This window comes from Zootoca vivipara, chromosome 13, assembly GCF_963506605.1.
Source record: "Zootoca vivipara chromosome 13, rZooViv1.1, whole genome shotgun sequence".
NCBI classification, from domain to species: domain Eukaryota; kingdom Metazoa; phylum Chordata; class Lepidosauria; order Squamata; family Lacertidae; genus Zootoca; species Zootoca vivipara.
Genome location: NC_083288.1, coordinates 52,304,620 through 52,328,329, shown reverse-complemented (window position 1 = coordinate 52,328,329; position 23,710 = coordinate 52,304,620). Strand labels below are relative to the sequence as shown.

General features: G+C 51.8%; 1 protein-coding gene across 4 annotated transcripts in view; it reads left to right on the top strand.

The window, feature by feature from the left end:
• The window catches only part of TFR2 (transferrin receptor 2), a 35,136-nt gene extending 11,444 nt beyond the window's left edge, over positions 1-23,692 (top strand). For 2 of the 4 annotated variants that reach the window (XM_060281939.1, XM_035136070.2), the window contains 18 exons: positions 5,675-5,734; positions 5,838-6,057; positions 8,319-8,508; positions 10,213-10,353; positions 10,429-10,540; positions 12,316-12,438; positions 14,595-14,711; positions 14,952-15,091; positions 15,662-15,834; positions 16,044-16,163; positions 17,275-17,357; positions 17,990-18,053; positions 18,813-18,880; positions 19,569-19,645; positions 20,257-20,341; positions 20,925-21,152; positions 21,265-21,405; positions 22,407-23,692. In XM_060281939.1, the coding sequence (XP_060137922.1) occupies positions 5,702-5,734; positions 5,838-6,057; positions 8,319-8,508; positions 10,213-10,353; positions 10,429-10,540; positions 12,316-12,438; positions 14,595-14,711; positions 14,952-15,091; positions 15,662-15,834; positions 16,044-16,163; positions 17,275-17,357; positions 17,990-18,053; positions 18,813-18,880; positions 19,569-19,645; positions 20,257-20,341; positions 20,925-21,152; positions 21,265-21,405; positions 22,407-22,649 (2,358 nt within the window). In that variant the 5' untranslated portion in view covers positions 5,675-5,701 and the 3' untranslated portion in view covers positions 22,650-23,692. Of the gene's footprint in view, positions 1-2,618; positions 2,825-5,674; positions 5,735-5,837; positions 6,058-8,318; positions 8,509-10,212; positions 10,354-10,428; positions 10,541-12,315; positions 12,439-14,594; positions 14,712-14,951; positions 15,092-15,661; positions 15,835-16,043; positions 16,164-17,274; positions 17,358-17,989; positions 18,054-18,812; positions 18,881-19,568; positions 19,646-20,256; positions 20,342-20,924; positions 21,153-21,264; positions 21,406-22,406 lie in introns of those variants that run through there. The other 2 variants (XM_035136071.2, XM_035136072.2) reach the window with 2 other exon arrangements.
• The last annotated feature ends 18 nt before the right edge of the window (positions 23,693-23,710 follow it).

The window sequence follows — 23,710 nt, the reverse complement described above, 5'->3', positions numbered from 1 at the left end:
TACACACGAGTGTATGGCTTGGGAACTTTGGCCAGTTACCACGTGTGTTACCATTATGGACACACGTTGACCCTTAACCTTACACCCACAAGACGTTCTCACAGAGAAAGAATAAATAATGCTTGGTTTATTATGTGAAACGAAAGTGACAGAATATATAAATGCTACTTCGGGCAGCAAAATTACAGTTTAAGCAGGCAGTGAATCGTACCACACACACACACACACCTTGATCTAAAGAATGAAAGAATCCCCAACCATTCTCAAAATCCTACAGAAAGCGAGTGTGAGAATTTTGCCACAGGACCCACTTTAAGAGCCAGCCAAGAAATGAAGTATACTTGTCCTTAGAGAGAAGCGTATATTGGTTCCTTGTGAAAGTTAATAATGGAGGGTCTCTTGTCATATTAAGCCAACCTTATTTTACTCGTGCCATGATCTACAGTAATAAACCACAGGAAAAGTTCAAATCGACACACAGCTATTCACACCTCCTGCCTCCCCCTTCCTCTTTGCCTTGCACAATCTGGCCTCCTTCCGTTATAGTTAGTTATAAAGCATTAAACTGTCCTGATGTGCCTTGAATGAAGAGGGTTGTCTTAGTTGGGTGCCGCTCTGCCCCCTGCAGGTCAGATGGGGAATTAACGTAAATGCACATTCCTTCCAAAGTCCTTACTACAGCCTTTCGAAACCTAGTTATCTCAAGATCACACACCTAGGACAGGTAGAAACCTGGATTTGTATACCAAAAAATTGCCTCCTCCAGTGGACATCCAACAAACAACATCCAACATACTGTACTGCCAAAGTTCCACCCACTCCCCACCCACCCCACCAAACAAAATCAAACATACACCCAAAATCCCGCCCACTGGCAAAATAACGGCCACTCTCCACCCACCCCACCACCCTGGGACACAGCCCACCCCGAGAACAGGCCTCTGCCAGGGGCCAGGCCACCCCAACAGTAGCCCGCTCCCCAAGCCCCCCCTCCTGCCACGGAGGTACCTACCCCAGAGATCCCCCTCACTCCCCAGAGATCCCCCCATAGGTCTCGGCCTTCACCATCCTACCCGATCCACAATCCATGCCCTCCACTCATATCTTGCCCGATCCACAATCCCTGCCCTCCACAGAGATCTCCCCACCGACACGAAACAGCCCAGTGGGGCCTACAGGGGAGTCCGAAGGGGGACTCTGAGGGCCCATTTCACAGACTGACCCACAGTGGGGCCTACAGGGGAGTCTGAAGGGGGACTTTGAGGGCCCATTTAGGACCTACAGGGACTCTGAGGGCCCATTTCACAGACTAAACCACAGTGGGGCCTACAGGGGGGTCTGAAGGGGGACTCTGAGGGCTCATTTAGGGCCTACAGGGGGGTCTGAAGGGAGACTCTGAGGGCCCATTTCACAGAGTAAGCCACAGCAACGCATAAGAATAAAGGTGTTGTTGTTTAGTCATTTAGTCGTGTCCAACTTTTCCAATCCTGACCCCATGGACCAGAGCACGCCAGGCACTCCTGTCTTGCACTGCCTCCCACAGTTTGGTCAAACTCATGTTGGTAGCTTCAAGAACACTGTCCAACCATCTCGTCCTCTGTCGTGCCCTCCATCTTTCCCAACATCAGGGTCTTTTCCAGGGAGTCTTCTCTTCTCATGAGGTGGCCAAAGTATTGGAGCCTCAGCTTCAGGATCTGTCCTTCCAGTGAGCACTCGGGGCTGATTTCCTTTAGAATGGATAGGTTTGATCTTCTTGCAGTTCTTGGGACTTGAGTCTCCTCTTGAGGTAGTAGTAGTAGTAGTAGTAGTAGTAGTAGTATTTGCCTTTTTTGCTGCTGCATCACACTGCGGACTCACATTAAGCTTCTGGCCTACTTAGACCCCTAGATCCTTTTCACTTGGAGCATAGGAGGCTGCCTTATACCGACTCAGACCAGGCAGCCTCTGGTCATAGAAACCCTTTCCAGAGCCACAGCTATAAAACATTGCCTTTTCAAACACGTAGCACAACCAGTGTTTGCTATTCTTGTCCAAACCCCTTGCTCACACTGTCATGCTAGGAATGCATCTTGTATCTTTAAAGATAAGAACCTGGCTGGATCAGGCCAATGGCCTGCCTAAGCCTGCATCCTGTTCTAACAGAGGCCAGCCAGGTGCCTGTTATGGGAAAGCTGCAAGCAGGATCCGAGCAAAAGAGCAACTGTCCCTGTTGTTTCCAGCAAGGGGTATTCAGAAGCCTTGCTGCCTTCAACTCTGGAGGTCAGAGCAGAGCCATCGATAGCCTTATTTTCCTCTAGGAATATGTCCAGTCATCCTCTGAAGCCAGCCAAGTTGGTGCTCATCACTGCCTCCTGCAGGAACGAGTTCCACAGGTTAACACTGTGCTCTGCGTGAAGAGGGGCTTTCTTTTATCCGCCCAACACTCATCAGCATCATTAGCTGTGTGACGCAGTTCCGACATGCCAATATTTGATTTAGTCACTTGCTTCTTAAGACGGCCTTCATTCGTGTCATTAAAGGTTAATAAAGGCAAATCTGCAAAAGGCAAAAGTGGGGAGAGGGGTCAGGGAGGTGGGGCTGCGTGGGCACACCCGGCAGACGTGCACAAGCACACTCGCACCCTCCCTGCCTCCACCCCACCCCTGGCTAGAGGGAGGTCAGCCTCTCCTCTCTGGGGCTGGGTTGAGTGACCTGGAAGTTTGGCCCACGAGGGACGGAGGGGGGGAGGAGCAACCCAGCAAGGGAGCAAGAGAGGGGCAGGCAGGCGCTGAGTTCAACAGGGGACCCAAAACGTCTCCGCAAAGCCAGGCCTCCCCAAGAACCAGTGAGTCTTTGGGGTGACGGGCGGATGGATGGAGGGGAAGGGCTTTGGGCATGGAAGGGAGTGAGCGGCAGGGGGGTTCTCTGGTCTGTTTGTTTCGGGGGGAAGGGCCTAGGGTTAAAGGTTGGGATCTCAAGCAAGTGCCACGTCAGGGGATCGCTTTGGGGCACCCCTGGGCATGCCTCACACCCAATCTCCATCCCTCCCCCCACTTTAATTCAGCCTTCCCCAACCTGGTGCCCCCCCTCCAATATGTCTATCAGTTTGTACCCCTCCTTTTCCTCCAGGGAGCTCAAGGTGATGGCACATGGTTATTCTCCTTACCATTTGATCCTCACAACAGTCCTGTGAGGTAGGCTAGGCTCAGCGAGACGGTGACCGACCCCCAAGGTCTCTCAGTGTGTTTTATGGCCGAGGGGGGGGGATTTGAACCCTGATCTTTCCCAGGTCCTAGTTCAAAAGTCTAACCCAGGGATCAGCAAACTTTTTCAGCAGGGGGCCAGTCCACTGTCCCTCAGACCTTGTGGGGGGCTGGACTATATTTTTCTTTTGGGGGGGGGGAATGAACAAATTCCTATGCCCCACAAATAACCCAGAGATGCATTTTAAATAAAAGGACACATTCTACTCATGTAAAAACACGCTGATTCCCGGACTGTCCGTGGGCCGGATTTAGAAGGCGATTGGGCCGGATCCAGCCCCCGGGCCTTAGTTTGCCTTCCCATGGTCTAACCACTGTACCACACTGTCTCTTGCTGTTTTAGGCTATAGCTCCCACCAGCTGATCTAATTCCTATCTAGCCAGGCTTCACCTACAACTTCTGGAATGGCCTTTTGCCACCTTTGTGTTGGGGTGTGGGAATCCTGGTGCGAGGGAAAATAAAAACCACTTTGAGCCGGCAAATGAAGGGTTTTTAATTTTTATTCGTAACTTTTACCTCCACCTTTGTGAAATCAGGATGCAAGGAGAGAGCCTCAAAGCCCAGGAAACACCTGAGGCAGAGTCTGGAGGGTCATGGTGTAAAAGCGGGGGACACCTCTCTGCCCCCAAATGAGGGGTAATTTCTTTGGATCCTGGGCTATAATGCAAGAGGGACTCAGATCCAGAACTCCTGAACTTCCTGCCTGATTGGGAGCAGGTCCTAGCTGGTTACAGGTGCTTTAAATATCAGGATTCCTGGGTCCCCCCCCAAAAGGAAATAGGATTTATGGGGGTTCAGTTGTCAAGGCCAAAATCCAGGATTGAGTTTTGCTGGGAGGAGGAGTGAATATATGTATTTGAGGCAACAGAGCTGAATTCCTGACTCATCACACACAGGAGCTAATATTTAACCTGCTCTTTGTGTGTGCGAGGGAGAAAGAGGGCGTTCATTGGAGGAGATTTCTAGCCCCAGAGAAGCCGGGGGGGCTGCCCCAAAGAGAGAAGCAGGCTGGAGTAGTGGCTACAGCACTGGACTGGGACCAGGGAGACCAGGGTTCAAATCCTCCCACTCAGCCATGAAACACTCTGGGTGACACTGTAATTTGGGGGTTTAGATGGGTGTGGGTGGCAGAGAGCTCTGTACCCCGCCTTGAGCTCTTTGGAGGAAAAGGTGGGATACAAATGCAATAAAAAAAATAAGCAAAATAAACTTTCTTCTCTTCTCATTGCTCCTGCTCTTCCATTTCCCTTCCTCCAAGGCAGGTCATTCTGGGTACAGGAAGGGACGACCGGGGGTGGGGGTGGGGGGGTGGTTAGGGGCAGCCAGAAGCAGGCATAGTGGGGAATCTGGCACCCGCTTGGCATGCAGAAGGTTTCCAGTTCAACCCCTGACAGGACTGGGAGAGATAACAAATGTCTGATACGTAGAGCTTTCACTGCTGCCACTCAGTGTAGACAATATTGAACTAGATGGACCAAAGGCAGCTCCCAATGTTCAGTGAGGACTAGCACCTTGGCTTTATTTTAAGGAAAGAACCACTGCTCGGCGGTAGAGCCTTGCATGCAGAAAGTCCCAGGTTCAATTTCCAATGGTATCTCTAGGTAGGACTGGGGCAGGGGGGACCCGCGGCCTGAAACCCCAGAGAACCACTGCTGCCAGTCATTGTAGGTGATATTGAGCTGGATGGAGCATCCCTCACCAATACATACATATGTGTGTGTGTGTGTGTGTGTGTGTGTGTGTGTGTGTGTGAGAGAGAGAGAGAGAGAGAGAGAGAGGTTGTTGCTGGCATCTGTCTGTCTCCGCAGACAATGGAGAAGTGCTCCTTTGGGGGTGAAGTCAAACTGTTGGACGGTTATAGTGCCTGCTGTGGCTGCAGAGACTGATACGGGAGAGACGTGTTTTGTTGCAGCCGGGGCAGATGAAGGCGTCCGGCTGTGCTGCTGCAGATGGCCCAAGCTGTCTCTTCTCCCTTTGCTCCTCCCAGCGGTCATTCCTCCTCCGGTCACTGCTGTGGATGCATAACCTGGCTGCCTGTCTCCAGGCCCTGCAGTTGCCTGCAAGCCATTCCCATACTGTACTGTGGGGCTGATGCGCCCAGCCTTCCTGTTCTAATGAAATAAGCAAATTTGACCCTGGCCCCGAGAACGGAGGAAGTGGTACGTGCACAACAGGTGCCTCCGCCAGGCCAGCGTCAAGGCTGGGTGGGTGGGCTGCCTGCCTGTGCAGGGCCTGATAAGAGTCCCCGAGGCCGCGTCCCCGATAAGAAGGCCCCATCGGTTAGTCACGTCTGCAAAAACCACCCCTTTCCCCCCATGTAGCAGGGAGGGAGGGAGGGATGGTATGGTGGCAGTGATAATCCTGATAAGATGTGGGTGGGGTTGGCGGAAATCTCGTTTTCACGTTCTGCCAAACTTCTGCCTCTCCGCAGGGCGGGAACCGCGCAAAACCGGACGGCATGGATTTTTGGAGATCCCGGCTACGGGACGCGGTAAGGCTGCGATATTGGCGACCCGGCTGGGTCTGAGGGCCGTGGCTTCCGTCCTGACTCCCCCTCTTTACCGACTCCCCATTTCCTTCCTCCCCACCCCCAGAGGAACAAGAAGCCACCTCGGAGATCCTCCTCCATCTACCGCAAGATGCCCGAGGGCGATGGAGACCCCGAAGGGCTCCAGATGAAGGTGATGGAGGCTGAGGGACCTGGGGCCTCCCGTGGCACTGAGAAGGCAGGAGACAGGGCGCAGTGCCTGTGGAAGGATCGCTGGAAAGCCGTGGTCTGCCTCGGGCTCGTGGGACTCCTGGTCTTCATTGTGGGTGAGAGGAATCGGATCTGGACCCCAGATCTGGCCACAGGGCTGAGCTCTGCCTGGGCTTCCCTTGTCCCTATTGTGATCATCAGGATTTTATACGAATATTGTGATCATCGGGATTTTATTTAAATATTGTGATCATCAGGATTTTATATAAATATAAATAGTAAAATGTTAGGAATTCTATAGGGCCATCCGTGGGTGCTTTACACAAAAGGGCAGGTTCATGTCCCTGGGAGCTGAGCTTCTCATATTTCACCAAGGAAGCTGCCTTATACATTTCAAGTACATGGTCCCCACCCCCCACCCCCAAAAGAAGCCTGAGTACTGTAATTTCACCCCAGACAGGGGTGCAATTCCCAGCTCACTGTTGACAAACGACAGTTCCCAGGATTTTTTGGGGAAGCCATGCGTAAGAGAGGAGAGTTAGAATCATAGAATCATAGAGTTGGAAGAGACCACAAGGGCCATCCAGTCCAACCCCCTGCCAAGCAGGAACACCATCAAAGCATTCTTGATATATGCCTGTCAAGCCTCTGCTTAAAGACCTCCAAAGAAGGAGACTCCACCACACTCCTTGGTAGCAAATTCCACTGCCGAACAGCTCTTACTGTCAGGAAGTTCTTCCTAATGTTGCTTCTTCCACAAGTTGCTCTTGTGCGAGTCCTGCTTGTGGGTTTCTCATGGGGGCATCCGGTTGGCCGCAGTGAGAACAGGATGCTGGACTAGCTGGGCCACTAGCCTGATCTGTCAGGGCTCTTATTATGCCCTTACAGTGTGTATGCAGCCTGAATCATAAGAACATAAGGAGAGCCTGCTGGATCAGGCCCATGGGCCATCTAGTCCAGCATCCCTTTGTCACAGTAGCCACAGAGGCCAAGAGTCTTTCCCCCTCTTCTCCAGCAACTGCTATTCAAAAGGATTGCTGCCTCCAACTGTGGAGGCAGAACATAAACCATCCTGGCTAGTAGCCCTCGATGCTCCTCTCCACCTCCCATGAATTTGTCTAATCCTCTTTGAGAGCTGTTCTAGTTGTTGGCCATCACTGCCTCCTGTGGGAGGGAGTTCCACAGATTAACGATGTGCCGCCCATCAGACCCACTGGCCCGTCTAGGCAGACATTGACTGGCAGCACCTCTGGAAGAAATCAGAGGGAGGACTTCCTATCAGCTGGGGATTGAACCTGTGACCTTCTGCATGCCAAGCAGCCGCTCTACCATCTGAGCTACACAACCCTTCCTGTGGGGGGGGGGGTTTGGGAGGTGAAGGAAGGAAGGCTATGCAACTCCTTCTCCCCCAAGGTCCAAGTGGTCTCTCTCCCTCTGACTTCTCCATAGACCCCCCCACACACAAATGGTTGGGAAGCTCTGCCCACCCACCACAAATCCCACTCTACCTGGCAGTGGCTCCAGGTGGCCTTCCTCCCCATTGCGGCCTCCATGCCCTGAGCTCCACCCAGGTACAAATCCTTCCCAAAGATTCCTCTCCTGGCCATTGAGCCCTTTGCACTCAGCTGTTAGGCATTCTGTCCCTTTCTGAGCCAAAAAGCCCATGCCCTGGCCTGGACAGGTCTCTTCTCATATTCATATATCCTCCTTGCAGGTTTCCCCCGGTGCATCTGGTCGGCCACTGTGAGAACAAGGTGCTGGACTAGGTTGGTCCCCTTTGGCCTGATCCAGTATTCCTAGAGAAAGAGCTCTCTCGCTCTCTCATAGGACTTAAACCCAGCAGGGTTATCTGATGAAGCTGAAGAAGTCAGGGCAAAGGAAAGGAGGTCTTGGTGTACGGTTAACCTACGAAACTCACAGCCACACGAAGTGGCTTGGGTGCATTTTGAAGGGAAACAGGTACAGTCATTTCTGGGGGTCATCCACACTTACCTTTGCTCTGAATTTCTAGGCACAGGTCCCTGTCGAAGTGCTCCCCCCCTCCACTTCCCCACAGAAACCTGCTCTTTACAGATCAATGGAGCAAACAGCAATTCACAGAAAACCCAAATTGCTGTTTGTTCCGAGTCAGTGTTAAAGAGCAGGTTTTCCTGGGGAAAGCAGTGGGGGGGGGGGAGCGCTTGGACACAGAAAGGTCAGTGTGGATGAGTCCTAACATAGCCAGCTTCTAGCAAGGCTTCCAGGTAACCCTACATTTTAGACTATGGGGAAACTTCTGTGTTTAAATTTGGGTGATCCGTACACCTTTTGCCCTGTGACCCTACTAACCCTCTGCTTTAAAGCCTGACTGCCCCCCTCTGTCCTCTGCTCTCCTCAGCCTTCCTCCTGGGGTACATCTTGTCCCGAGGGTCTTCCTGTATGGTCTGCGGAGACTACTTGGCAGTGGTGAATGACGAGAGCCCCCCCGAGGCGGAAGACGGCCAGAGGGGAGCCCCGCTGTACTGGGCTGACTTGCGGGAGATGTTCCAGAAGTACCTCAATGAGGAGAAGATTGAGGGGACGATCAGGTGAGATCCTTTCTCTACCACCATTTGCGTGTTTGCCCGAGTAGAGGATAAGAAACCATGCAAGTGAATATGAGTGACAGCCAGTATCGCTGTATTTTAAAACAATTTTAAAATCTAAATTGTATTTTAATCTGCATTTTAATCAATTGTTTTTCTTTCTTTTACATTTTATTGTAATTTTATTGATGTCAGCCACCCTGAGCCCAGCTCTCACTGGGGAGGGCGGGGTATAAATAAAATTATTCTTATTCTTATTCTTATTATTACAAGATGAACAACACAGTGTTACACACCACTTCAGTCTCTGAGTTGTGAGAGACTCTGGGGGGTTCCTTCAAGCGCTTATCTAGGGTTTGGTTTCCTTGGAACAAAAGTCATCAGAGACTGTGGTGTCCTTGGGATACGTTGTTTTATTGACACATATATACAACCTTAGCATAAGGTGGAGGGGCTCACAGCAGGAAACCCCCCAAAGATCTCGCTTCTCCATACATCACAGCTCTGCGTCCAGCACAGAGCAGGCAGGTCTCTGGGTCGCCAGCTTCCAGCCTGCTTCCAAACTTAACAAACTACGGTTCCCAGGATTCTTTGGGGGAAGCCATGTGCTTTAAATATATGGTTTGGGCGCAGCCTAGGTCCCTGTCTCTGTGTTCCCGAGCCTCTTGAGCTTGCTGATTGTAAGGTCAGCAGTTCGAATCTGTATGACAGGGTGAGCTCCTGTCGCTCTGTCCCAGCTCCTGCCAACCTAGCAGTTCGAAAGCATACCAACGCCTGTAGATAAATTAGTACTGTACCACTGTGATGGGAAGGTAAACGGCATTTCTGTACGCTCCGGCTTCTGTCACAATCCTCCGTGCGCCAGAAGCGGTTTAGTCATGCTGACCACATAACCTGGAAAGCTGTCTGCAGACAAACGCCGGTTCCCTCGGCCTGAAAGCGGAGATGAACATCGCGCGCCATAGTCTAGTTTGACTGGACTTAGCAGTCCAGTGGTCCTTTACCTTTACTTTTACCTTTACCTTACTTTTAGATTTAGAAAAGGGCAACTCAAATGATCAAGGGGGTGGTATGACCCTGCGGTGAAGAAAGGTTGCAGCATTTTGGAATATTATTATTACATTATTATTATTATTATTATTATTATTATTATTATTATTATTATTCCCCGCCGATCTCTGGATAGCTTACAGCATACGGTATATAAAACATAGTAAAACTTCAAACATTACAAAACTTCCGGATACAGGGCTGCCTTCAGATGTCTTCTGAAAGTTAATTTAGCTCAGGGAAAAGGCGTGTAGGAAGCGACACGATAGAAGTTTACGTATAACATAATGCCTGGCAGGTTTCCCTGCCTGGCAGGGAGAAAGCAGAGAGAGAAACGTTTTCCTTCCTCTCGTAACCCCAGAACTCTTGAACATCCCATGAAGCTGAATGTTGGGAGATTCTGGATAGATAAAAGAAACCCCTAGTTCACGCAGCGCAGGACAAGGAATATCAGAGGCAGCCATGTTCCTGACCACTAGCTTCTGGAAACCACAGGAGAGGAGGGTGTTGCTCTTGAGTTCAAATCCGGCTTGCGGGTTTAACACAGGCATCTGGCAACTGTGAAGACAGGATTCTGGGCTCGATGGGCCCCTGGCCTGATCCAGCAGGCTCCTGCTCTGCCCTTAAGGAACATCTCTCTCCCTTCACTTTGCGCAGAATGATGAGCGAATCCCCCCACCCACCTGGCTCCCCTCGCCTGGACGCCCTCTCCCGCCACGTCCTCGCTGCCTTCGGCTCCTACGGCCTGGACCACAGCTGGACCGACAGCCATTATGTGGGGCTGCAGCGCCCTGACCGGTCAGTGAAGGGTCCTGGAGGGGAGGTGGTTTGGCGGGGGCAGCACTTTCAACGCCCTCTGTCCTTCTCCTGCAGCCTGCGCCCCAATTTCCTGCAGCGGGTGGACACAAATGGGGTCGTGGTGGAGAAACTGCCGCTGGAGGACCCGGAGGTCTACTGCCCCTACAGCGCTTCCAGAACAGTCACGGTATAATCATTTCTTTATTATTTATTGCATTTGTGCCCCACCTTTTTCTCCAAGGGGCTCAAGGTGGCGTGTAAATAACCTTCCCCGCTTCCTGTTCTAATCCCCACAACAACCCTGTGAGGTAGGCTAGGCTGAGAGCGAGGAACTGGCCTTAAAGGTCACCCTCAGCAAACATTGTGGCCGAGTGGCGGGATTTGAACTCCGGTCCCGCCCAGGTCTTCGTCCAGTGCTCTAGCCACTACACCACACTGCTTCTCACTGTTGCCCCCACCAGGAGTCCTTTCACTGGCTTCTGTTAGTGCACCAGATCAGTTGAATCCAGCCCTTAATTTATTGATAAAAGTACAAGGTGATGTATTTATTATTTATTGCATTTATACCCCCCTTTTTTCTCCAAGGAGCTCAAGGTGGTGTGTACACTAATCCCCACAACTACCGTGTAGTTTGGGTTAGGCTGAGAGGCAGTGATTCATCCAAGGGGATTTGAGCCCTGGTCTCTCCCAGGCTCTAGTCTGGCACTTTAACCACTATGCAACATTGCTGTTCCCTGTTTTTAACACTTTTGACCTTTAAAGCCCTATGCGGCCTAGGACCCTCATACCTACGGGACCACCTCTCCTGATATGCCCCACGGAGGACCTTAAGGTCCATAAACAACAACACTTTGGAAGTCCCGAGCCCCAAGGAGGTTAGACTGGCCTCAACCAGGGCCAGGGCCTTTTCAGCTCTGGCCCCAGCCTGGTGGAACGCCCTACCGCAGGAGATCAGGGCCCTGCGGGATTTGACATCTTTCCGCAGGGCCTACAAGACGGAGCTGTTCCGCCTGGCCTTTGGGCTGGACTCAGTCTAACCCCCCCCCCTCTCATTATTATTTTTTAATGGAACCCCTTATATGAGATTTGTATATAAATTTTCCCTCGGCTCTTTTTGCTGGCCCATGTAGGACCAGCATGGAGAGTTGGCCCCGGTGAATATTTGACATTTTCTCCCCTTATGGCTTTGATCTATAGGCTACCACTAAAACAAGGCTGCATTTTAAGCTGCATTTTAAACTGTATTCTAACAGTTTTAATCAACTGTTGTTGTTTTTTGTGTGTTTTTTTTTTTAAAAAAATGTTTTTACTGTATTTATATTTAGTGTTAGCCGCCCTGAGCCCGGTCTCGGCTGGGGTATAAATATTATTATTATTATTATTATTATTATTATTATTATTATTATTATTATTTTCCTCTGCCTGAGATAGATAAACGAGATAGGGCAGGTGGATAGTTTTAATCCCACTTCTGGCCGCCAGCTGTGACCACAACCAGCGACCCAGAATATCAATACGCCTGTCAAAAAAGAGAGCTGCTCTTAAAGGGGAAGAAAATAAACAAATACAAATGTTTGGTTGTTTTTTTAAAAAAGTATTTATACATTATGACCTCCAACCAATTTAAGAAGATGAGCTAGCAAATGCCCTGCTGGATGAGGCCAATAGCCCATCTAGTCCACCTAGCCCAGCATCCTGTTCTCACACCGTTCCATAGTTTTACTCTGCGCTGTGGGAAGAACAACTTTGGCTGTGTCCCACCAGTCGGGAGGGAGTTCCAAAGTTGTCTGGCAGCAGCCACCACCAAGAAGGCCCTCTCCCCACCAAGCAGGTCTGTGCGGGTGGCAGGACTGAGAGAAGGGCTTCCCCAGAAGATCTCAGGGCAGGTTCATAGGGGAGGATATGGTCCTTTGGACAAGCTGTGCCCAAGCCTTTCCTTTCCACCCCGCTGTCTGCCTGCAGGGGGGCCTGGTCTTTGCCAACTACGGGCGCCAAGAGGACTTTGCGGTGCTGAAGCAGCATGGAGTGAACCCCCAAGGCCACCTCGTCATCGTCCGGATCGGGAAGATCAGCTATGCTGAGAAGGTGAGGCTGGGCTCCTGAATGTGACCCTCTGTGAAAGGGTTGAGGCCACGGGCAGGGAGCATCGTCCGCGGCCCTCCAGATCTGCTACAGTTCCCATTAGCCCAACCAGGCAGTAAGGCCAATATTCCAAGATGGCAGGAGTCAGGTCCCAGAAACTTTGGTGGGGGGGCCACCTAGAAACACCAGATTTCAGAAAAGGGTCCTCCAGATTGAAGGGCAAGAATGGAGGGGTGTAGAATCATGGAATTGTAGAGTTGGGAAAGACCCTGAGGGTCATCTAACTGAACCCACTGGAGTGCACAGCTGAAGCATCCCTGACAGATGGCCATCTGACCTTGGTTTAAAAACCTCTAATGAAGGGGAGTCCACCACCTTCTGGGGGAGTCTGTTCCTGATACTGAGCCGGAATCGTCTCTCTTGCCATTTGAATCCATTGGTTCGGGCCCTACACTCCAGGGCAGCAGAAAGCAAGCTTGCTCCATCTTCCGTGGGATACCCTTAGATCAGGGGTGTCAAACTCAAATTCATCGGGGGCCGCATCAGAATTTTTGGTCACCCTCAAAGGGCCGGTTGTATCTGTAGGAAAAATACCCTTTAAAAGAGGTATCAGGGGGGGTATGGGGGGAAGAGGGGGGAGGACAAACCCAGCTTTAAAATGGACCACCTTTGACTCTCAATGCCCACGGGGTCTACTGGTGGCAGAAGTGGACTTGTGGGGGGAGGGAGGGAAGAAGGATGGAGTATATATATTATGTTTTGTTCTGTTTTGTCTATATTAAAATCAATAAAAATTATTTTTTAAAAAAGACTTTAAAGGCATGCACAGCAACATTACCTTTTTGTGCAGGGAGTGCGGGCGGGTGGCGGCGAGGCAGCAGGTTAGTGGTGGTGGCGGGGGCCTGATCCGGCCATAGGCCGAGTGGGGGAGGTGGCGATCTGGTGGGAGGCCGGCTAGCGGCGGCGGCGGGAGGCCGCTAGCGCTGGAGGCGGGGCTCGATCCGGCCGTGGGCCAAGCGATGGAAGCGGCAGGAGGCCGCTAGCGACGGAGGCAGGGCCCGATCCGGCCATAGCCCGAGTGCCAGAGGCGGCGGGAGGCCGCTAGTGGCGGAGGCGGGGCCCGATCCGGCCGTAGGCCGAGCGATGGAGGTGGCGGGAGGCCGCTAGCAGTGGAGGAGGGGCCCGATCCAGCCGTAGCCAGAGTGCCAGAGGCGGCGGGAGGCCGCTAGCGGCGGAGGCAGGGCTCGATCTGGCCGTAGGCCGGGCGCTGGAGGCGACAGGAGGCCGCTAGCGGTGGAGGAGGGGCCCGATCCGGCCGTAGGCCGAGCGCTGGAGGCGGGGAGAGTCCGCTAGCGCTGGAGGCGGGGCCCGATCCGGCCATAGGCCGAGCGTTGGAGGCGGTGAGAGGCCGCTAGCGCTGGAGGCGGGGCCCGATCCGGCCATAGGCCGAGCGTTGGAGGCGGCGAGAGGCCGCTAGCGCTGGAGGCGGGGCCCGATCCGGCCATAGGCCGAGCGTTGGAGGCGGCGAGAGGCCGCTAGCGCTGGAGGCGGGGCCCGATCCGGCCATAGGCCGAGCGCTGAAGGAGGCGGTAGGCCGCTAGCGGAGGCGGCGGGGCCCGATCCGGCCGTGGGCCGAGCGCTAGTGGCGGCAGCGGGGGTGAAGGCTGGCGGCCACGCGGGCCACATGACGAGGTCTGGCGGGCCGGATTTGGCCCGCGGGCCTTGGGTTTGACACCCGTGCCTTAGATACTTGAAGGTGGCGATCCTATCTCCTCTCAGTCTCCTCTGTTCCAGGCTAAGAATCCCCAACTCCCTCGACCGTTCCTCATCAGGCTTGGTTTCCAGACCCTTGATCCTCTTGGTCGCCCTCCTTTGCACACCTTCCAGCTTGTAGGGTAGACCTTTGTGGAACTGGTGGAAGGGAAGGTATTGAGCGCTGATGGATACAATGAAAGGTGCAGTTTCCCTAAATAGTAACGTGGCTGTCAAAAAAGACGGCTGCGTTAAAGGGAAAGGAAATGATGGCACCATTGTGGGGGCTTGGGAGAGCTGAATCAGAGCAACGTGGTCTGTGGGTGTGGCGTCCAATTTCTTCAATGGTTGAGAGGGATTGCTGTGTGTGAAATTGTTCTGGAGCTCCCAGCTTCTCTTTGTCCCAGGTGGCCAACGCGGAGGCTTCGCAAGCCAAGGGAGTTCTCATTTACCCGGACCCTGCTGATGTCCCACAAGACCCTCGCAAGCTGGGGCTGTCCCCAAACACAAGCATTTACGGGCACGTGAGTACAGCCTTCATTGGGACTGAGAGAGAGAGAGAGAGGTGGGTTGGGGGCTCATGCCGAGAGACCCTGCCTGTGGTCCCAGACAATCTTTCCCAGCCAGGAAGCCCTAAAACAGCCCTTCAAAAGCAGCAGCCCTCTCCCATCGATGTTCCCCAGCAGCTAGGATACTGGGGATAGACTGCTCCTAAGTGTGGGGGCTCCCCTTAAGCATTCCCAATCCTTCTCTCGCGCTCGTAGGTCCACATGGGGGCCGGAGACCCCTACAGCCCCGGCTTCCCTTCATTCAACCACACCCAGTTCCCTCCGATTCAGTCCTCAGGACTGCCCTCCATCCCCACACACCCAGTCAGTGCCAACGTGGCTGCCCACCTGCTCAGGTGAGTCGGGTGGCGGGTTCCTTGGGGGGGGGGTGATGGGAAGCAAATTGGAGGACATGGCGGGGTGTGTGTGAATGCAGTTCTCTGGGGCTTCTCTACTCGGCCCTCAGGCCATGCCCCTAGGCCCAGGCCCCCTTCACCAGATTTGCCCCACCCCCTGCTCAAGTGCTTTTGCCTGGCAGGAGTTGTGAACACGCCTCTTTCCTGCCTAGGTGAAGGTTGGAATGGAGTGTGGGTATAAAGGGTTGGGGACAAAGAAATATTTGGCATGGAGTATATAGGGCTTTAGGGGAGGGGTAGACCCTCTGGTGGGGGACACGTCATGCTCCTTCTGGGGTAGTTTGGCCATCTGCCAGGGATTCCTTAGCTGTGATTCCTGCATTGCAGTGGGTTGGACTGGATGACCCTTGTTGGTCCCTTTGAACACTACAATCCTGATTCTGTGATGGTCTCCGGAATCAGCCTGGGGTCCTGTGGGGTGCCGCATGGGCAGGGTGAGGTCAGGCGGCCAGCTGCCCCGGTCCTCCCTTGAAAGATCAGCCTGTGGATTCACAAGGGTTCTCCTTGCAGGCAGCTGACGGGCCCCACTGCCCCACAAGCCTGGAAGGGACGCCTTCCCAATGTCCTGTACCAGCTCGGACCCGGGGGGCCCGACTTCCAGCTGCAGCTGGGAGTTCAGAACAAAAAGCAATCCGTGATGATCAACAACATCTTCGGGTGCATCGAGGGTAGATTCGAACCCGGTATGTGGTTCCTCGGTTCCCCAGGCAAGGATTATGCGGATGGGGGTGGGTGGGCACATGAGTGTTAAAGTGGAGGCGTAGGGTGCTCAGAACTCCCGTGTTTTCTGAAAGGGGAAACAGTATTCAGGGAGGTTGAACTGCTGATCTCACTGCGAAGGGAGCTTTTGATTTTCACCTCCATCCATGCATTGTTTTCTCCGCTTGCTTAGATCATTATGTTATCGTGGGGGCCCAGCGGGATTCTCTGGGTCCAGGGGCCGCCCGTTCCGGAGTGGGCACAGCCATCCTGTTGGAGTTGGCCCGCACTTTCACAGCTATGGTGAGAAACGGTGAGTAGGATGGCTGCAGGAGGGAGGAACGATAATGGAAGTCCCTGGAATAGCCATGTGGCTGTAGAAAAAGATGGCTGCCTTAAGGGGGAGGGAGTGAAAGAAAATACGTGGCTTTGAGGAAGGATCTAATGGGTGGGTCGGTGTGGGAGAGAGAGAGGCGGCCAAGGGACCTGACTGTTACGGTTTTAAGGGAGGGCATTTTGGAAATAGCCAAGTAGACACCTTGGTTCAATCTCCTTACCCCACGTGCCCACTTAACCGCTTCAAATGGGTGCCACATAACACCGCGTCTGTGAGAAATCAATCTTTCAGTGTGGCGGCGGCTACTCTATGGAACTCCCTGCCTCTTGAAATCAGGCAAGCGCCTTTGCTGGGCTCTTTTTGGCTCCGGCTAGAAACATTTTTGTTTAGACAAGCCCGCCTAGACATGTAGAATGTCAATATGTGATTTGATCTGTTTTTAGTTTATTGCTGCTTTTATCTTTTGAACGTTTCAAAGAGTTATCTTTCCTGTTTTTACTGATAATTTTATTGTGATTTTAAAAAATTATTTATTTGGTTTTTCAGATTAAAATTTTGCAGTCACATATCCAACATATAACATAAAAACAAGATTCCAAGGAATCTCTTGGACTTCTCTCCTCCTGTTTGTGGGTCCTATTGTTAATAATTTCCTCCTGCATCTTTTAGAATGATCCAAATCTTTTACCTCTCCATTATATCCAAAATTCACCACTAAACTACAAGTGATATTCCAATCCTACTAATGATTTTAACTGTTTACAATGGTCTTTAAGTTATAAATTTCCCCCATTCCTTATTAAAAATTTTGGTCTTCCTGATTTCTGATTCTTCCTGTCATTTTAGCCATTTCAGCATAGTCCATCCACTTGATCTGCCATTCTTCTCTGGTCGGGACTTTATCTTCTTTCCACCTCTGGGCCAATAACATCTGCGCAGCTGTGGTTGCATACATAAATGAGAATTTTATTGTTTTAAGCCACTTTGAGGGTTGTTGCTGTTGTTGTTGTTTTACAATCAAGCGGTGTATGGACTTTGTGAAACAAATAGTAAGTGAATTGCCACCCCTGTTGTTCAACTACTTTAGGATTCCAGCTCCGGAGAAGTTTGCTCTTTGCCAGTTGGGATGCTGGTGATTTTGGCAGTGTGGGCTCCACTGAGTGGCTTGAGGTGAGCAGGACACCTGAATGAACTGGGCCTTTTAAACAGAAAAGGGGTGCAGCCACCTGGGGTGGGGTTTTGGGGGGTGGGGGGCGGTATTCAGAAATCTTGCACATAGAACACTGCAATGGAACGTGGCTGGAATAAAGGTCCAAGGATTCACATTTTTAAAATTCTGGGAAGCTTTTCCTTTTGAGCCTGGAGAAAGGGAGGGGGGATCTCTCAGCTGGGCTCAGCCAGATCTTCTTTTGTGCTGTGTTTTCCAGGCTCCGAATCAGCGGTAAAATGTGTGTTTTCCCAGGGAAAGTGCTGCGACAAAAAACCCCCCCAAAACCCCACTTTGAATGGGAGCTTTAAAACTCGGACCTTTGGCTAGAAATGCAGCATCGAAGGAAGTCTGGACAAGCCCCCCCTTCCCGTCTCCCCTTCCGAACCCAGTTCAGGAGAGGGCTAAGATCCCTTCCTGTCATAGAAGGAAGAGTGGCAAGCAGATGTTTTCATAGAATCATAGAATTGTAGAGTTGGAAGGCGACCCCCCCCCAATTTCCCAATGCCTTGTCCCTCTTGTGGCCGAGTGGTCTTATTCACAAGTCCCTCCAAGCCCACCCCACCTTTGTTAAATCCTGCTCCTTTCTTCACAGGGGTATCTCACAATGTTGCACCTTAAGGCCGCTGCCTATATCAGCCTGGACAACGTAGTCCTGGGTGAGTGGGGAAAGGAGGGGGGGCGTTATGGGAAGGAATCCAGCAGCATCCATAACACCATTATACAAGTCCATTGTGCATTTGGAATAACTGTGTACAGTTCCGGTCGCCTCACCTTAAAAGGGATATTGTAGAGTTGGGAGAAGTTCAGAAAAGGGCAACCAAAACAGTCAAGGGGACGAGGGCAAGTCCCCCATGAGGAAATGTTGCAGCATTTGGGACTTTTGTCTAAACGAGACCATTGAGGTCCATCTAAACGAGATCACTGACTGAGTTCCATAGAATCATAGAATCATAGAGTTGGAAGAGACCACAAAGGCCATCCAGTCCAACCCCCTGCCAAGCAGGAAACACCATCAAAGCATTCTTGACATATGCCTGTCAAGCCTCTGCTTAAAGACCTCCAAAGAAGGAGACTCCACCACACTCCTTGGCAGCAAATTCCACTGCCGAACAGCTCTTACTGTCAGGAAGTTCTTCCTAATGTTTAGGTGGAATCTTCTTTCTTGAAGTTTGAATCCATTGCTCTAGCTTAGTAATGCACCTGGTTTGAGGCACCTGGAGACGCCAGCCTTGGACTGAGCCTGCAGGAGCTGCTGCTGAGCTAGGAAGGAGCAGAAAGGATCTGGCCTTTTGCAAGAGAGGGCAAGGGGAGATTTGAAGAAAGGAGAAGGGGGCTGGGGAGATAAGAGGGGCAGAGATGTGGGAGGAGAGTCTTGATGCTGGTGCTCAACGCCTGTCTTCTCTCCCACCCCCCAGGAGATGACAAATTCTTCGCCAAGACCAGCCCTGCACTTGTCAGCCTCATCGAAAGCATCATTAAGCAGGTAAGCCCAGCTTCCCCCACCCTCCCAGGACTCTGGGGTCTGAAGCAGCTGGACCTGGGGGGAGGGGGCTCCAGGGTTCCCAGGGAGGGCTGCAAGAGGGTTGCAGGGCGGGGAGGGGGGCACGGCAGATGAGTTAAGGGGTGCCTGGAATGGGAAGGTGGTAAGGAGCCTAGACTCCTAGGTTCTCCAAACAGCGGTTCAAGATTTATAAAGTAACACGGTGGAGATCCGGTGAAGCCGAGCGTGGGAAGATTCAGGGCACGTAAAAGGAAGTCCTTCTTCATGCAGCACAGAGTTAAACTGTGGAACTCCCTCGCACAGGAGGCAGCGGTGGCCACCAACCTTTGAAAGAGGATTGGGCAAATTCATGGAGGAGGAGAGGGCTATCAATGGCTACTAGCCAGGATGGTTGCGTTCTGCCTCCACAGTTGGAGGACACGATGCTTCTGAATCCCAGTTACTGGAAACCACAAGAGAGAAGAGGTCTCTTGTGCTTGGATCCTGCTTGCAGGCTTCCCATAAAGGACACCTGGCTGGCCCCTGTGAGAATAGGATGCTGGGCTAGCTGGGCTGTTGGCCTGATCCAGCAGGGCTTGTCTTATGTTCTTAGTTAGTTTTCTAGGTTACAGCTTCGGAGGGAGGCAGGGTTGACCCTTTGCCTCCTGGTCTCTTTCTCTCTCTCCTGCAGGTAGACAGTCCCAGCCGCAGTGGGCAAAGCATCTTCGACCAGGTGACCGAACAGGGTCAGCGCTGGGAGACGGAGGTGTAAGAGCTCAGTCTTGGTCTTTGACTTCCCCTTCCAACCCTTCTTGCTATTTATTTACTTACTTATTGCATTGATATCCCACATTTTCCTCCATGGTGCTCAAGGTGGCTTATGTCATTTAATCCTCACAACAACCCTGTAAGGTAGGTCAAGCGGAGAGTGAGGGATTGGCCCCTTAGGTCACACTCAGTGAGCTTCATAGCTGAGAGGGGGGATTCAAACCCAGGTCTACCCCTCCAGCTGCTCCTCTGAGCTTCTTCCCAGCTGAGCCGGGGCTGAGCCCTGAAATCTGTCTCAACGGCTGGGTCTAACATCTAAAAAGCAGCAAGTAATGATTATTTAAAAAGAGAAAGTTAGTGCCTCTGAGCATGTACTGAATAACCGAACCCACCCACCCCCACCACCAAATTTTGACTTTGTATGAGCCACGCTTAGAGTGGAATAACAATGTGGCTGTCAAAAAAGATGGCTGCCTTAAAGGGGATGGGAACAAATGCACAAAGGGGTACTATATCTCCATACAATATACCGTGTATCCCTTAATTTCCCTTCTACTCTTATTTACCGTACTCCTTTAACAGCTTTATTATTATGCTCTCCTTTATGTCAGAATACGTCCCCTTCCCATGGACAGCAGCGCCTTCGCCTTCACTTCCTTTGGGGGGGTCCCTGCTGTGGAATTCTCCTTCGCAGAGGTGAGAGCTCCAATCCATTTTGTCTCAGTCCAGCATTCAACTTAGTGGGTGGGAACAATTGGCTGCTTGGGAACTTGGAGGGAACACCATGGTGTGGAAGGAAATGGCGAGCATTACAGTAATCCCTCTTCATACTCATGGAAACCCAATGAATCTGAATGCTGGAAGATTCAGGACAGATAAAAGAAAAGACTCCTTCAGAAAAGTTACGGGATTTCAGCAGGAAGCTGTGGGGCATTGGCCAATTGGAAATGAAGCCCCAAAAACATCCACAGCTACAAACAGCATTGAAAGCAGTGTTGTGGTCTAACTGCCCCATTAACATCGTGAACACAACTTGTCATGAATGCGGAATAAAAAGGACCTCTAAAAATAGGGAGGCGAGGTGATATGGAACACGGTTCTTCTTATTCCTTACTGCCACTGACTGGACATTTGCAAGAGAAATCTTGCCACCCTCTTATGCCCCTAGACACACACACACACCCCACAAATGCAGTAGCCCCCCCCCCATTACCCCAGTTCTCCACTTCCTGGAGCTTCACCAACATCCCTCAACCTCAAAGTGGTTCTCTGCCCGCAGGACTCCCGCCGCTACCCGTTCCTCAACACCATGGCGGACACTTACGACAACCTCAACCGGGCTCTCTATGGGCGCCTCCCGGCCGTGGCCAAGACCGTGGCAGAAGTGGTGGGCCACTTGCTCATCAAGATGACGCACGACCACCTCCTGCCCCTCGACTACTGGTGCTACGGGGACGTCCTCTTGGAGCACATTGCTCGCTTCAACGAATACACGGCGCTGCTGAAGGTAAGCGGGGCGCGCCCTGCAAGCCTGCCTGCCCCCCTCCCCAAAAAGAAAACGCTGCGCTAGAACCGCCCAGTCTTTTAAAGGCTTCAACCTCCCCGCTTGCTTCCACCAGAGCCGAGGGCTGACCCTGCAATGGATGTACTCGGCCAGAGGCGATTACATGCGTGCAGCGGACAAGCTACGCAAGGACATCTACAGCTCCGAGGAGCAGAACGAGAGGCTCTTGCGCATGTATAACGTGCGCATAATGCGGGTGAGGCAAGGCAGAGGCGTGGGGTGGACGGTGAGGGGGCTTAGCATAGCAGCGGCTGTCCTAATCTCTCCCCCACCCACCCTGATAGCATGGATATTCCTTGTGTATGGCCCATAACTAGTAACCTAGAGAAAGGAAGGAAAAGCCCAGGGACCCAGGGGCCAAATGCGGCCGCCAGGTCTCGCTGTCTGGCCCTCACATCTCTCTCTGGGCCACCAACCCCATCCCTAGCCTTGCTTTTGCTCCTCCTTGGGTGTTTCTGCCTGGCTAAGATGTGTCCCTGAGCTCTGATAGTGCCTCTTGAAGCGCCTGGATGGCGTGTCTGTAGAAACTGTACGAGTTGCTGTTCTGCCCCTGGCACTGCCTGCCAGCAGCATGTGGCCCCTGGAAGGATGCGCAGAAGGGAATGCGGCCCTCGGCCTGAAAATGATTCCTTATCCCTGACCTGGCACAATTGCCCCCTTGATGCACCTAAGCTTCCCTTTCTTTCTTGCCACCAGGGTGGTTTGCGGGAAGCTCTCTTGTGTGGAATTGCAGAAACAAAATTTAAAAATTCCTTCCAGTAGCACCTTAGAGACCAACTAAGTTTGTCACTGGTATGAGCTTTCGTGTGCATGCACACTTCTTCAGATACACTGAAACAGAAGTCTGAAGAACTGTATCTGAAGAAGTGTGCATACACACGAAAGCTCATACCAATGACAAACTTAGTTGGTCTCTAAGGTGCTATTGGAAGGAATTTTTTAATTTTGTTTCGACTATGGCAGACCAACACGGCTACCTACCTGTAACTGGAATTGCAGAGTTTTCGTTATCCTGGATTAGTTATCCTGGAATTAAAGGAGCAGCCTTTTGCAGAGGATGCTTCTGTGCCCTCCCTCCTTCCTCCCTGATTCACCAGACCCTGCCCGGTACAGATGGGGTTCTGCTAGTTTGGGGGGGGCAGTGCTGTGGACTTTGGGTAACTTTGCTCCACTAACGGCTCCCCCTCTCTGTCCCAGGTGGAATTCTACTTCCTCTCCCAGTACGTGGCAGTCACGGAGACCCCGTTCCGGCACATCTTGCACGGCCGGGGCGCCCACACCATCAAGGCCCTGCTGGAGCATGTCAGCCTCTTGCGTGAGGCCCCCCAGAGCTTCGACGAGGTCCTCTTCCGCCGCCAGCTGGCATTCGTCACTTGGACGCTCCAGGGGGCGGCCAATGCCCTGAGTGGAGACGTCTGGAATATCGACAACAACTTCTGAACGCCAAAACACGTAAAAGGGGGGTGGGGAGGGCCCCTCTCATTCCTGGAGCTGAAACGAACTTTTGAATGCATTTCCAAAAAATGTAATCTGAGCCATGAAATCCCCACCCATGAAGAATTGTCTAGAATCCACCAGCATCCGTAATTGGGAATGTTGCAACACACTTCAGTTATGCAGTAAGTGCATTTTAATCTGGGCCAGCGGATTCTAGTCCTGCACAGCCAAAATTTGTTTCAGCTCTACCTCCTTTTATTCTCCTCACTGCTGGAATCATAGAATTACAGAGTTGGGAGGGACCCTGAGGGTCATTTAATCCAACCCCCTCCTGCAATGCAGGAATCACAGCTTGATCTTCTTCTTGCCTGTTCTGAATTTATCGGTGGCAAAGGCTCACTATAAATTGTCCATGTCCTGCCACATGAGTGGAGAGCAGGCTATGGTTGTGTTTCCCTGACTTAATTGCCTCACTTACACCCTTGTTCCTTTCCCCTCCCTTCTCCCCCTCTTAATTTATCAGCAGCAGTGTCTGCTATAAATTTAATTGATTTATTGCTATGTAATAGAGCGAATCCTGCACTTCACATTCACCCTTTACCTGGCACCTGTTTTAATTGTTCCCCGTATTCCGGTTTGTTCAGTGCCCCTTTGCTGACTCCCAGCTCCCTCGCTTCAATATTTATCAGTTGCACTGATGACTATGTCAGCCTTTCCTAACTTGGCGCCCGCCAGATGTTTAGGACTATAACTCCCAGCAGCCCTGCCTGTGCGATGCTGAGCCTGATGGGAGTTGTAGTCTAAAACATCTGCTTGAGAGCACTGGGTTTCATGAAGGCTGCCATGTATGTTTATTGCTATGCGATACGATGAAAATCCGCCCTACCTCATTAATAAGAACCAAAGCCTTGTTAATTTATCAGTGGCAAAGATCACTATAAATTATTTCTTGTTACATTTGCATGGTTATTTGTCCAGTGGTTTTATTGTCCAGCTCATCAAGTGGACAAACACATGGATAGAATTGAATTGTACACTCATAGAATTGCTCATCTAGTCCAACT